Below are 13,650 nucleotides of genomic sequence, written 5' to 3' on the forward strand. Positions count from 1 at the left end.
ATGATTGAGAAATAAGATGTATCCATTAACGTACCTCTGGTGGCCGTGTCTCATAGTGTCTGAATGCTCAACATTCTTATTAGCCATGCGTGCATGCGGGGACTCAAACCAGAGTCTTCAGAGCGTTAACCGACAGCCCTGACCGCTTCACCACCAAGACGCCATGGTGGTGGTCATAGTTGACTTTACACACCAAGGTACCTTGGTGGCTTACCTTTTCCAAAGGTCATACTTGACTTTACAGCCACCAAGGTAACTCTGGTGGCTGTGTGAGCGGGGACTCAAACCTTAGTCTACAGAGCGTTAACTAACCGTTAACCATCAGCCCTGACCGCTGCACCACCAAGACGCTTACCAGAACATGTTTGGAGGTTATACTTGACTTTACCATTCACATGATAGAGAAATAAGACATATCCATTAAGGTACCTCTGGTTGCCGCAGGGACTTGAACCAGAGTCTACAGAACGTTAACCAACAGCCCTGACCGCTTCACCACCAAGACGCCTTTCAGATTATTTTTGGAGGTTATACTTGACTTTACCATTCACATGATAGAGAAATAAGATGAATCCGGTACTGTACCTCATGAACCCTGGTTCAGAGCAGGGCACCTGAACCTACATAGTGTCTGGAAGCTCATCATTCTTAATAGCCGTGCGTGCGGGGACTCGAACATGAGTCTACAGAGCATTAACCATCAGCCCTGACCGCTTCACCACCAAGACGCTTACCAGAACTTGTTTGGAGGTTATACTTGACTTTACCATTCACATGATAGAGAAATAAGATGTTTCCATTAACGTACCTCTGGTGGCCGTGTATGTGTCTCATAGTGTCTGAATGCTCAACATTCTTATTAGCCATGCGTGCATGCGGGGACTCAAACCTGAGTCTATAGAGTGTTAACCAACAGCCCTGACCGCTGCACCACCCAGACGCTTACCAGAATATGCTTGGAGGTTCTACTTGACTTTACCATTCACATGATAGAGAAATAAGATGTATCCATTACAGTACCTCTTAATCCCTGGTTCTGAGCAGTGCACCTGAACCTACAACGTGTCTGAAAGCTCATCATTCTTATTAGCCGTGCGTGCGGGGACTCGACCCTGAGTCTACAGAGCTTTAACCGACAGCCCTGACCGCTGCACCACCCAGACGCTTACCAGTACGTGTTTGGAGGTTATACTTGACTTTACCATTCACATGATAGAGATATAAGATGTAACCATTGGTATACTCCATCAGGGGACTGATACCCTGGTTCTGAGCAGGAGGGACCTTTTGGGGTTTCCCAGTTCTTGACAGCCTTGTGAGCGGGGACTCGAACCAGAGTCTACAGAGCGTTAACCAACAGCCCTTACCGCTGCACCACCAAGACGCCTACCAGAGCATTTTTGGCTTGACTTTACCATGCACATGATAGAGAAAAAAAAGAGGCTTCAATTGAAGCACATCCACGGGACTTGAAACCCGATCTCAAGAGCAACCATTCATTCTGCTTCCCTACGGTGGCTGGGGGATTGATATGAAAATTATATATGACAATTGACAATACAAAAGAAATGATATCATTAGATTTCAAAGTAAAATTATCGTTGAAGGGAAACAAAAATCTTTATGAATTAAACCCAGGCCTCCTTCCATTCCAGCTATAGGGCCTATGCCTTTCGCCTGCCTGACCTACATTCAGACAATTCCCGCATACAATTAATGTGCGCCTTTTCTGGCTCATATTCATTTAATTTGGTACAAACCACTTTCCAAATACCCTAAAGTTGATGTACCTTTCTGTATCTGAGCTATGAGCATTTCTGAAGTATAAGGTATAAAATAAAATGACTACCATATTTGATTTGAAATTTCCGTTATTACGGCCAAACCATATAAAATAAATAATCTGCCAATATATAACAAATACATGTTCATATATGTTCATATATAGACTTAGACTTGTTTTATTGTCATTCAATAAGTGCACCAGTGCACATATTAAACGATATTTTGTTACCGTGGCTCACGGTGGAGTGGACACAGAATATAAAAAGATGGCATGAAGTAAAAAAGGTTAAAATACTAAGAGGGTGGGTGGGGCATATGTTCAGTGACCTCTACAACAATGGTGCTTAGTGCTCCTCATTGAGGTATAAAACTAATTTGCCTCGTTATTAAGCAAAGTTTCATAGCAGTTGGTCTTCAATTACAGATTTTAACAAATTGTAACCGAGGCCTTTATTAACGTTTAAAAAAACAAAGGGTTGTAACATGTACAGTGTATTTACAATGGGAAAGTATAAGTTGGGTGACATTTTAACTGAAAATATAACTTACCTGACTGGGTTAAAGGAAAATAACAACTGTCGCACACATGTTGTTTTATCGGCTGCAAATCAGAGCGACAGTGTGTGGGTGGTACGACAGAGGTGTTTACTCAGACACACAGGACTATCGGGAAAGGAAAGAATAACAACATGAACGATATATTAATAATGTTGAAGTAACGTTTACAGTTGGCACATTACTAAACTCACTGTGGTCCCCTGGTCAGATTATTATGGTATGTACACACTCTCTTACAGCTACAGCCCTCTTCGGAAAAGAGGCCTCTTACAAAGTGCCATTTTTGGGGCTTTCATGGGGCTTTTATTCCTCGTTGAGTCCTGGATCCATTGGTTACAGAAGATACTGGAAGTTTCTTCCAGAGGTCCACGAGGACGGGGGAATGAGCGCCAACAGCTCCGGATCAGTATAACCACGTACAATAAGTATAGGATGCACGTAAGTCCTTACACTCCTTATAGTTCTTGACGCTCCCGTTTAATAGGTGTCCCTCACTTCAGGTTCTCAACCAGTCGGAAAAACCGACACTCCTGTCCTCCATTTTGGATCGGCGCCCTAGTCAGGCATGTCGATGCAGAGCTTGGGCGGCGGGACAAAGTACTTCCCGGGGCTTTGCGTAATGACCACGCCCGTCTTCTTGTGGAAGATGGGCGCCATCTTGGGCGCCGGCGGCTCCGGCGCGACGGGCACGTCCTCCTCGAGATCCTCGCTGCCCCGCTGGAGGTCGTACGACACGTTGCCGTACTCCCGCAGGAAGGGGAGGAGCTCCAGCAGGAAGTGGCAGAAGTCTTTGCGGATTCCGAACCACCCTGTGGACACGCGTATCAGGTTAATCCGTTGTTTCTATGAATAAGGTTAGCATTCTACTAGAGGCTTCTATCCTCGTTCATTTAGACTTAGAGTTAAGGTATTTGGCTTGAGGGTTTTGAACCCAGATCCTTTCGACTGGGAGTAAAAATGACCTTAACCAAGACTTCCGTACTGCCAGTTAAAAGCTACTTTTACCAGCAACCCTTGGTAAACCCTTGGTAAACCCTAACCCTTCAATGCAAGTAAGACACTCAATGGTCGCATGAGCAGGAAGGGTTTACGCAAGGCAAGCAGTGTTATTTGACCAACAATGGTGGGGTACATGGTGTGACCAGAGGGCTCACCAAAAGGCTAACGGTCCTAAAGTGTTGACCTGTGGGTTAGCAAGGTGCTCGGGAACACACAGACTCGACGTGTCGACGCTGCCTTACAGTGGTTGCCTCCCTTGTGTCCGAAGGTGGTGGCCATGAGGGTGAGCAGGGAGAGCCAGAGCGGGACGAAGACGCACACGAAGCTCAGGCTGTTGTGGCCGTCCAGCTTGTGGACCAGCAGGATCTGGGGGAGAGAGAGAGAGGAGCGCACCCTGCTGAGCTCATACTGGTGGTGGACGCAGAGGGGGAGAAGAGGCAGGCTGGAGGGGTGAGGGGCGGGCAGAGGGGGAGATGGAGGGGTGGAGAGAGAGTTGAGGGGAAGAGTGGTGAGGGGGAGATGAATGGGCATAGAGAGAGGGGAGGTGAGGGGGAGAGAGAAAAAAGGGGGAGGCATCAATAGAAGTGAGGGGGAGAGAGAGAAAAGGGGGAGGCATAAATAGAAGTGAGGGAGAGAGAGAAAAGGGTGAGGCATAAATAGAAGTGAGGGTGAGAGAGAAAAGGGGGAGGCATAAATAGAAGAGGGGGGGAGAGAGAAAAGGGGAGGCATCAATAGAAGTGAGGGGGCGAGAGAAAAGAGGGAGGCATCAATAGAAGTGAGGGGGAGAGAGAAAAGATGGAGGCATCAATAGAAGTGAGGGGGAGAGAGAGAAAAGGGGGAGGCATCAATAGAAGTGAGGGGGAGAGAGAGAAAAGGGGAGGCATCAATAGAAGTGAGGGGGAGGGCGAAAGGGGGAGGGAGAGGTGACTGTGCTAGCTTACCTCGAAGGTGAGCAGTGGCACCACAATGGTCATCCAGCTGATCGCCATGGTGATGTGTGTGCGGCGTTGCTCGGCGATGATGTCGATGGAGCGCAGGAAGAGCACGGACCAGATGATGTAGTAGAGGACCACCAGGCACAGGAAGGACATGAGTATCCACAGGGGGACACACACCACCTGCAATGCACACACACACACACACACACACACACACACACACACACACACACACACACACACACACACACACACACACACACACACACACACACACACACACACACACACACACACACACACACACACACACACACACACACACACACACACACACTTCCCCCATTGTAATAAGAGCAATAACCAGTGGATGCTGGGTAATTCTAGAATGAATCGTCAGGAAGTGCCTCACTGGTACTGTTTGACACAGAATGCTATTATAATGGTGAAAAAGCATGAAACCCTTCTACTATAACATTATCAATACACCACCAGGTGTTCTAAAATCTATCCAAGAGCCGAGCAACATCAAAAATGGGAGGGTCCAACATACATTTGTTGTGGACCCTCGCTTTTTTGAAGTGTGTGTGTGTGTGTCTCTCTCTTACCAGCCAGGGCCAGTTGATGATCTTGTCCAGCTTGAGGGCGATGAAGATGAACTGCAGGATGTTGACCGAGCAGAGCACCTCCAGCTGAGAGAGACAGATCGTTAGGGGAGGTGGTAGAGAAGAGGAGGTAAGGTTAGGGTGTGGGGAGAGAGGGAGAGGTAGGTTAGTGTGTGGGGAGAGAGAGCGGTAGGCTAGGCTGGGAACAGAGGCGGCGGGTGTAACTCGTACCTCCAGGGAGCGGTCGTGTCTGAAGCCCCAGACGCAGGCGGCCACGGACACGGGGGAGACGAAGAAGAGCGGCATGAAGACGAGCAGCCAGAAGTAGGCTCCCCGGGCCACGCGGTCGCACACCAGCACCTCAAACATCAGCAGCAGCACGTGGAGACCCACGGCGATCAGCATGGCCTTGAACTCCACACACGTCTCCCCCTCCGCCCTGCAGAACGGCACCGGGGTTCGTAAGCAAACGTACCCCCCTCACACACAACGTCATACACACTAGGGATGCACGACATCACCAAACAATTGTAACCGGATTCAGGGTCAAAATCAAAGCTTGTTTGTGGCGTGTTCTTTTTTGCGCACTTAAGTCGTGTTTAGACAATAAACATAAACTGCTGGCATGACGCAGCTCCAAACATGCACACACCGTCCGTGGTGTTAAATATAAATGTTCCAGAAGCTTAACCCTCTGCCGGACGCGCCTCATATAGCCTAGTGACGAAAAGCATGCTCGGTCGATTCGCCAAAATAGCCTACGTATTTAGGATTCAATTAGGACTTCTGCACCACCAAGACACTAACCAGAGCGTGTTTGGAGGTTATACTTGACTTTACCATTCACATGATAGAGAAATACGATGTATCCATTAAGGTATACTCCATCAGGGGACTGAAACCCTGGTTCTGAGCAGGGAACCTGAATCCTTTAATAGTGTAAAATAGTTTATTTCCTTTAATAGTGTAAAATAGTGTAGCGAATGGCAGTTTGCGGATGAGGGGGATTATGACAGGTGGGTCTGCATTGTTTAAAACATTTTCAACATCTACTATGTCCATGTTGACTTTGACAAATACCCAAAAATAAACGCAATGAACAATAACATTTTGCGGTCATTTACAGACTAAATAACTAAATACAAAAATCATAAATGTCACCCAAAGATTCATAAATAGAACCTCATCACTTGGCTACTCGATGCCGTCACAGACTTTAACATAATTTCTTAAGTACCTACTGGCACCCAACACAATACAGGCCAGTACAGGGACAGTGGTCGTTGGAAAGGGAGAGGTGAGAATTCGGTTGGTTGCAATATGCAAGTGCCATCTACATTTTACACACTGGACCTTTGAGTAACTTTGTTTGTATGACCCTTATCACACTTGGATAACTTGATGACCATCCTTGGATGGTCTTTTTCATGTCCCGGCTGTGTGTAAATACTTCATTGAGTTGGGCATCTAAACACACTTCTTGAATAATAGAAATGGTATTCAAGAAGGGTTATGTAATAAGCCTGTTCAACCAACATGACAAACCTGCCATCTTTGTCAACTCAATTCACTCGTTAAACGTTAAACATATGGGTTTAATAGAGCACTGGTTATCATACTTTGGGTTGCTGTCCATAAGTGGCCAAAATAAACCTTTTTTTCAGCCCCATATGCCTAAATCCCTTATGTCCTCATCTGGGATAATAATAAAAGCCCATCTTATCGTATCTCTTGTCCGTTTCATTTGACCATTAGTATGTTTGAAAAGGGGACTGCTGCATAAATTAATATACATAGATGGCAGCGCCAATGTATAAATATTTGGTAGACAAAAGTAGCTGCACACCCAAGGCTTGAACACTCCACTGCCCTACCGCATCGGGGCCGGGCGTGCTCACCTGTACTGGGGGTTGTGGGCCCAGACGGCCGTCCCTACAGAGGCCCCGATGATCACCAGGAGCTTCCATATCCATATCGGCGTGAACACGGCCCAGTAGCTCCAGTGGATGACCCCGTCCAGCCGCAACGCCAGCAGCACCGAGAACAGCAGCAGGCACGAGTAGATCAGGAACTTACTGCAGAACAACGAGAAGAGGCGTTCAGGCACTGACACGGAAGAGACATTGAGGAGATCTGAGATTGTGTTAGTAGCACGGTAATAGCATGTTCATTTTTCCAGTTCATGTCAGGTAGAGGTTAGGGTGCATCTTTTTGGTTGGATCCCAGAAACTTTCGACTGAGGGTGAAACAACATCTCCTACACTTACCTTTCTCTACTAACATACACAGTGGGGGCTCAATATTATATTTTGTGCTTTTGTTTATGTTTATAATTGAAAAGTTTCAATGAAAAGTGTACGGCTGTATTACAATATCTGCATCAACGGCAAAGTAACATTTCCATTTTCAAATGTTACCACTGTCATGAATGTGGACACCACAGGAGGTGAGGTATAAGGCCATATATTAAGATAGAGTCATGCAATTTAGGGACCCTCCAAAAGGGGGTGGTAGCTAAGAGAATAAGATAAGATATACTCATTCATCTCAGCAGAGAAATTGAGGTGTTCCAGCAGCCAGCATACATACACAACACAACACATGTATACATACATATCCCACCTAAGATAAGACCTATAAGCAGCAGGTATGAGTTATGGAAGCTGGCTCAAGCATGCCTTCAAGTCGACAACCCAGAAACGTTGGGCTGAGAGTCACACCTGATAACCATTTGACCACTATTTCCCTTGTACCACAATTTCCATACACGCATTAACATTTTGCATACGTCATTATCCATAGCGACAATCAGAGATTACAAAACAACATTGAGGTAGGGTTAGGGTACCAAACGAAAGTGAAAAAAACAACTGGAAAGAGTTCAGAGTCGCCATAATAAACGCAGTGTTGTCATAGATCACATGTAACCAAAACAATACCGGTGCCTAATGTAGGACATGTTGTCATGACATCGCCTTATGTGATTTACATTAAGCCTAAACATGGATTAAATAATTCAATATGTTTCGGCTGTGTGACCCACTCCTTTGAGACATCATGCCCTTGGACTCATATTAATTATTACTTTATTATCCTGTTTTTCTTTGCATATAAGCCACTAGGTACCACGTACTAAATAGAGGATGCCTAACGTCAGATTTATACCAACTGCATGTCATTTTAAAGACAAATATACACACAGTGGTCATATTTTCATGACATAAGAGTGTTTTTTCAGTGTATTAGTGTATTAACTAACTTGATTCAGCCAGCCAGCTATCCACATAAACGTGTCTTGTTAAGGAAACTTTACAGCCCATTTTCTCTGGCAAGGAGTTTCGTTTAAACAAATAAGGAAAGCGATGTGATTGTCTAGATGCCTGCTGTCACAACGCCGATAAATACATGCTAACAACACAGTAGCTAGGCTAACAAGCTAGCTTGTGATTAAGGAGTGAGCGATGCCTAAACGCTCCTATATTACACAGGAGCTAGGCTAAACGCTGCTTTGCTTGGTCCCACCTCGGGTTGAAATCCTGGAACAGCCCTCTTAGATTCATGGCTGAACTGTAAAGTCCTCGACGATATCCTTATAACAAATCCATTTTACTCCTCGGCCGGTTAGCTGTCGTTATTATTGTCGATTTTCGTACATTTTTGTGTTAGGTTTACAACGACGTCCAGCTAGCCCAACTAGCCCGTTTGTTTTGCTTCCTGTGCAGCGCTGCACAAATCTCATCTCGCACTGCTTTCAGGGTCTACTCTCGCGGGAACTTTCTTCGTGGTTTGGCAGTTTATGGATCAGTTAAATTGTGTTATGTTGTTTTAACATTAGATTTTGAGTAAAACGAAGCCATGGTCATGCAAACTAAATTCCTAATAGGGGTTAATTGCGTGTCTATTGAATAGATTTCACTGTCAATTTGTTATCACGTATGTTTGCATTGTTTGTATTCTTAAAACCTTGTAGTTCTAGATTCATAACTTGAAGTATTACTGCCGTATCACACTTTCGTACTTGATAATGAAGTATACACATAGGCTACTAGTTGTATTAATCAATATATAAAACAATACGATATACAATTGTTAATACCCCCCCCCCCCCCCAAATGCATTAAATGTCTAGAAGTTTATAGAGGTGGAATATAATGTATATTTGTTGCAACTCCATGAAGGATAAATACACAAGAAAAAGACCATTGAATTCCTCAACAATCTCGCATTTCGAGTGTTTTATTAATTCTCTCCACATAAGATATAGATTTGCCAAAATGTTGTTTTTTGCCCCACACACAGAAAACAAAAGGGGAATTGAGTGCGGTAATGTTTACAATTCTAAATCTTTTAATGCATCAAAGCTACATGCTTTAAAGGAAATCCTGTGCTGTTAAAAAGTATTGTAATTGAATATTCTTTTCTTTTAAAAAAGGCACACAGTTAAGCTATCATCTCATACTGTGTCGTGGGACGGCAAAAACAAGCGAATCACAAACAAATATGTATATAAACTAATATTTACAAGCAGTTATAAGCATTCATTGCTATACAGCTTTAATGCGACTGGTCACTTAGACAATGGAAAATTAATATACACGAAATGTCCAGAGACAAAAAAGGGGACATAAGTTGAAAACAATAATGAATAAGTGACATGATGAATTATTTAAACACAGATATGGGTCATTAAGAAATATGCAAATGGCATACATAAAATAATTTTGCTTGTATACAGCTTTAAACATCAACATGAAAGACATTAAAAGGTAATACTTTTAAAAGTGATTTTGCTGTAAGTGTAGACAGAATAACGCATGGATAAGAGTACAACGTATTACAACAATAAGAGATGAAATTCATTGGGTAGTATTTTTTTAAATATAAATGTAATCGTACAAATGTTTGGTCTAGGCTACAAACCAACGAGAAATCAGAGTTACAATGTTATGCGTAGATAATATCGAGGGAGTGTTCGTTAAGATTTGGTTGTCAGTCAGCCTTGTAGTAAGTATAACTGCATGTTGAATCTCTCCATTTCATCTGTGTGTCAAAGCTTCAAGCTACACCCAGCTAAGACTTGGAGCAGTATAAAATAAAGGGACCCCTACTCTACATAAATCGAAATGTTATAGACTGGATGCTAGACAGCTCATTCTAACACTGGTTAAAAAAAGTTGGACTTTTCTGGAGTGTATTTCCCATGATGCATGAGAATTGGTTACATTTGGGTTGGCTGGGGCTTAGGTCAGTTCAAGGACCAGTGTGAAGGGAGCAATGCACCATGGGAATAAACATCAGAGAAGTGCGTTTGCACCTGCACAATACTTATGAGAGCAGACTTTTCAAACAGAGACACTGTTTACGTAACACCTCTGGCACTCTGAAGGAACAGAAGGAAAGCTGTTCAGATTTTGTATGGTGCTTAAAAGGAAAGAAGAAAATAGTTTAAAACACGAGTCACATGGAACTAGGGTATAAAAATGGCTGGGATCGGTCCAATGAAGCACCAACTGCCAGGCGACCATCCAATGGGAAATAATGAGTCATCAAAGTTGGCTGAAATAAATTAAACATAATTGCTAGAACGATGAAGTAGCGATGAGCTTCAATAGTGACTGATTATGTAATCAAGTCATAGTTTTCTCTTTCTCCTCCCCCCTCCCCCCTTAGCATCTTTCCCATCCACCCTAAGATCTACCTCATAGCCATAAAAACACTTCCATGTGCATCAGATACACATTCAACACGCCGCCAATAGAAACACAAACTGTAAAAAGATCTGAGGTCTTGCCCCCCTAGACCGTAGGTGTGGTCATAACTTCTATTTGTTGCACCAAAACCACTCTGTTCCCCCAACTAGTACACTGCATCCACTTCCTGGTTAGAGAGAGACAGACGGGAGACTCAAACCATTACTCGCTTTACTCGAAATATAACACAGCCTGTACCCCGCAAACTCCGTCCCACTCTTCCTCCTCCCTAAAACGGCCCCTAATTAACCACCAGGCGTCACTTGTGATGTCACTAATCCTAGGCGATGGTGGCATCACAAGTGTGGAGTGTTGTCCACCCGGTCCACACCTGGTGGGCCCTTCAGACTCCCTCCGACCCCTTCGTCCAAGCTCATGCTGAGGCGCCGTCCATGGGCGAGCAGGGACGGACGGAGCGTCCTTCTCCTCCTCAGTGGACCAGCTCCAGCTGGTTGCTGGAGAAGGGGAGCACCCCGCTGACGTAGTAGGCGATGCCGAGGGAGAGCAGGGCGATGACCACCAGGAGGAGCAGCACCCTCCAGAAGCCCAGGTCCTCCACAAACTCCTGCCACGTGGTCTTGAAGCTGGACAGCACGCCCTCGCTGCTCTGCAGGTTGGGATTCAGCAGGGAGTGGCTCTCCATCGCACTGCGGGAGGAGGGGGAGGAGCGGGTGAGGAGAGGCGGGGGGGCAAGGAGCAAGGAAGTGGTGGCGCGGGGGAGGCGTGTGAGTCGAAGAGGAGGAAGAGGAGAAGGGGGAGAAGTAGGTGGCGGAGGGAGAGGGGGTGAGGGGATGATGAGGGGTCAGGGTTATTGGAGGGGGGGGGGGGGTGTAGGAAGGAGGAAGATGAGGAGTGAGGAGGAGGAAAAAGATGAGCTGTGTATATACTGCTTAGTAATACAGCACTACACACTACTTATTATTTAATACTTCAGATGGTTTTTAGCTACTCTAACTTAAGATTGCTCCAAGCCCAACTTCGGCCAAAAAGCTCAATGACTGAATGAATGAATGAAGACGGGGGAGTGGGTGGAGGTTTACCTCTCACTCTCGGCCAACTGCATGGTCTCCAGCTTTGAGTGCGCTCCCCGGTTGAAGCCCTTCACCTCCTGCTCCTCCAGGCCCTCCAGCAGGCGGATGGCATCCTTGTTCACCCCCCGTCGCTTGGCTAGCACCAGGGGCGTGGAGCCGTTGTGGTTACTGCTCACACAGAGAGACACGGATGTAGCAACGTTAGCCTCTAAACTTAGGATCCCTTTGGACAACACAACCTGCCCATCCTACTATACCGTGAACAACATGAATTACCCCTTCACAGTAACAACCAACAGTGTTTTACAGAATAGTCTACTTTCGGGTGAAGTCGTTAGTTGGTGGGACGCACCAGATCACCCTGGGGGCGATTTCCGTTGTCGCATGTTTCTAGAAGGATGCCCCCTACCCCACCCAACCGCTACCCCTTTCTCATTAATGTTCCAAAAATCCACTGAAAGTCTGCTATGTAAGCGAAAATAACGAAATCCTGAACAGAATGGTAAGTCTCTGTTATCAAGTTGCCATCGACAAAAAGCCTCTGCCCGACGACTCAAAATTGGGTCGTCGGGCAGACTCAAAGGAGAAACCTCCTCCTAACACCTCCCCAACACCCAATAACACCCTCCTCTCCTCACCAGATGTCAATCTTGAGGCCGTTGGACACCAGGAACTGGATGGTGTCCACGTGGCCGCACAGGTGCAGCGCCGTGTTGCCGTGGTAATCCGTGGCGAGGAGGTCGGCGCCGAACTTGTGCAGGAAGCGGCAGATGTCCACGTTGCCGCGGGCGGCGGCCAGGTGCAGGCCCGTGCGCCCGCGGGTGTCCCGCATGTTGGGGTCGCAGCCCGTCTCCAGCAGCCGACGCCCAAAGTGCAGGTCTCCGTCGATGCAGGCCTGCAGCAGCGGCGAGCTGGCCTGCGCCGAGTCGTTGATGAAGACATAGGACATGTCCGAGTGGGTGTCGGAGAAGTCCAGCTTACCTGGCACCGTCAAGGTGATTTGTTGTTATTATCAGTTCATGGGGTGGGTAACAGGGTTATGCAGTGACATCCTTGTGACAATCACTAATGCTCTTTGTATTTCCTACTACATAGACCACTGTCTTACGCCTCTTTTATTTTGTACAGAGATTACTGTCATTTATGGAGGACCAAAGCACCAACTAGTCAAAATAAATACAGGAATACTAAAAACCTTAAGTAGCAAAAGGTCGAGATGCAAAGTCGAGATGCAAAATAAAACATTCAAAATGAAGTGATACAGCCAAGATTATATTTAAATATTTACAAGATGCGTACAAACAGCATACAATATGGACACATAGGAGGGGTGTATGGGTTAGACATAAGCCACCCAACTGGCACTTAATATGTAAACAAGGGTACCATCACCTAAAGGAATGTCCAGCCACTGTACAGACTTCTGACTGAGCAGGAGTGCCGATAGGCAGCAGGGGGAGTTCATTAACGCTACCTGAACACTACCCCCTCTCTTGTCACAGAGACAGAGAGATCAACATTAAACCCAAGATTAGCAGATCCATGCAAAACCACCCACTACCATAATGTCAGCACAAATCTGCCCATCAGCTGGCAAAACGCCACATACATCATATGGAGTATGTTGAAACGACAAATCACAACAGTACACCGCTAGATAACATTTGCTGCATCAATAACAGACTTAAATAAAGCAACATTTGACATGGATCAAATACAATGCCAAGCCAACATGCTAACACCGTTAGCTCATCCTCGTCAAACGCTGGGATGAATGTGACAATGTTAGCCGTTTGACACAGGTCCATATCAAATAGCAATGTTTAGCTAATAAGTGATAATGAGGTGTTGTGGTAATTACCTGTGGATGTGGACAAAATCAGATGAGAAAGGAGAGTCCGTTAGGATCTCGGTAGCTATGTTGTTGTGTTGGTTGCGGCTGACGCTATACGTTTTACGACATACGCAACTCCTTTACGACAGA

At 45.6% G+C, this 13,650-nt stretch overlaps 2 protein-coding genes across 2 annotated transcripts; both read right to left on the bottom strand.

Moving 5' to 3' along the window:
- Positions 1-23: 23 nt before the first annotated feature.
- tmem185 (transmembrane protein 185) lies at positions 24-8,610 on the bottom strand. Its single transcript, XM_056575941.1, has 7 exons — positions 8,408-8,610; positions 6,784-6,960; positions 5,117-5,324; positions 4,889-4,972; positions 4,284-4,460; positions 3,585-3,708; positions 24-3,152 (listed from the first exon to the last, which is right to left on the bottom strand). Exons 1-7 carry the CDS (start codon positions 8,443-8,445, stop codon positions 2,899-2,901), a joined length of 1,062 nt encoding a protein of 353 aa, XP_056431916.1. The 5' UTR covers positions 8,446-8,610; the 3' UTR covers positions 24-2,898.
- Positions 8,611-9,073: 463 nt separating this feature from the next.
- LOC130369840 (ankyrin repeat domain-containing protein 46) lies at positions 9,074-13,630 on the bottom strand. Its single transcript, XM_056575404.1, has 4 exons — positions 13,528-13,630; positions 12,305-12,647; positions 11,676-11,834; positions 9,074-11,282 (listed from the first exon to the last, which is right to left on the bottom strand). The coding sequence occupies exons 2-4, from the start codon at positions 12,613-12,615 to the stop codon at positions 11,066-11,068; spliced, it is 687 nt and encodes a 228-aa protein (XP_056431379.1). The 5' UTR covers positions 12,616-12,647; positions 13,528-13,630; the 3' UTR covers positions 9,074-11,065.
- Positions 13,631-13,650: the final 20 nt, after the last annotated feature.

This window comes from Gadus chalcogrammus, chromosome 17, assembly GCF_026213295.1.
Source record: "Gadus chalcogrammus isolate NIFS_2021 chromosome 17, NIFS_Gcha_1.0, whole genome shotgun sequence".
NCBI classification, from domain to species: domain Eukaryota; kingdom Metazoa; phylum Chordata; class Actinopteri; order Gadiformes; family Gadidae; genus Gadus; species Gadus chalcogrammus.

Excerpts from the sequence above, each read along its gene's own strand:
- tmem185 (XM_056575941.1), bottom strand. The coding sequence starts at position 8,445 with ATGAATCTAAGAGGGCTGTTCCAGGATTTCAACCCGAG. Across the intron at positions 6,961-8,407 it reads TTCCAGGATTTCAACCCGAG|TAAGTTCCTGATCTACTCGT; the intron begins GTGGGACCAAGC and ends GTTGTTCTGCAG. Across the intron at positions 4,461-4,888 it reads TCATCAACTGGCCCTGGCTG|GTGGTGTGTGTCCCCCTGTG; the intron begins GTAAGAGAGAGA and ends TGTGCATTGCAG.
- LOC130369840 (XM_056575404.1), bottom strand. The coding sequence starts at position 12,615 with ATGTCCTATGTCTTCATCAACGACTCGGCGCAGGCCAGCTCGCCGCTG. Across the intron at positions 11,835-12,304 it reads GGCCTCAAGATTGACATCTG|TAACCACAACGGCTCCACGC; the intron begins GTGAGGAGAGGA and ends CTGTGTGAGCAG. Across the intron at positions 11,283-11,675 it reads CAGTTGGCCGAGAGTGAGAG|TGCGATGGAGAGCCACTCCC; the intron begins GTAAACCTCCAC and ends CTCCTCCCGCAG.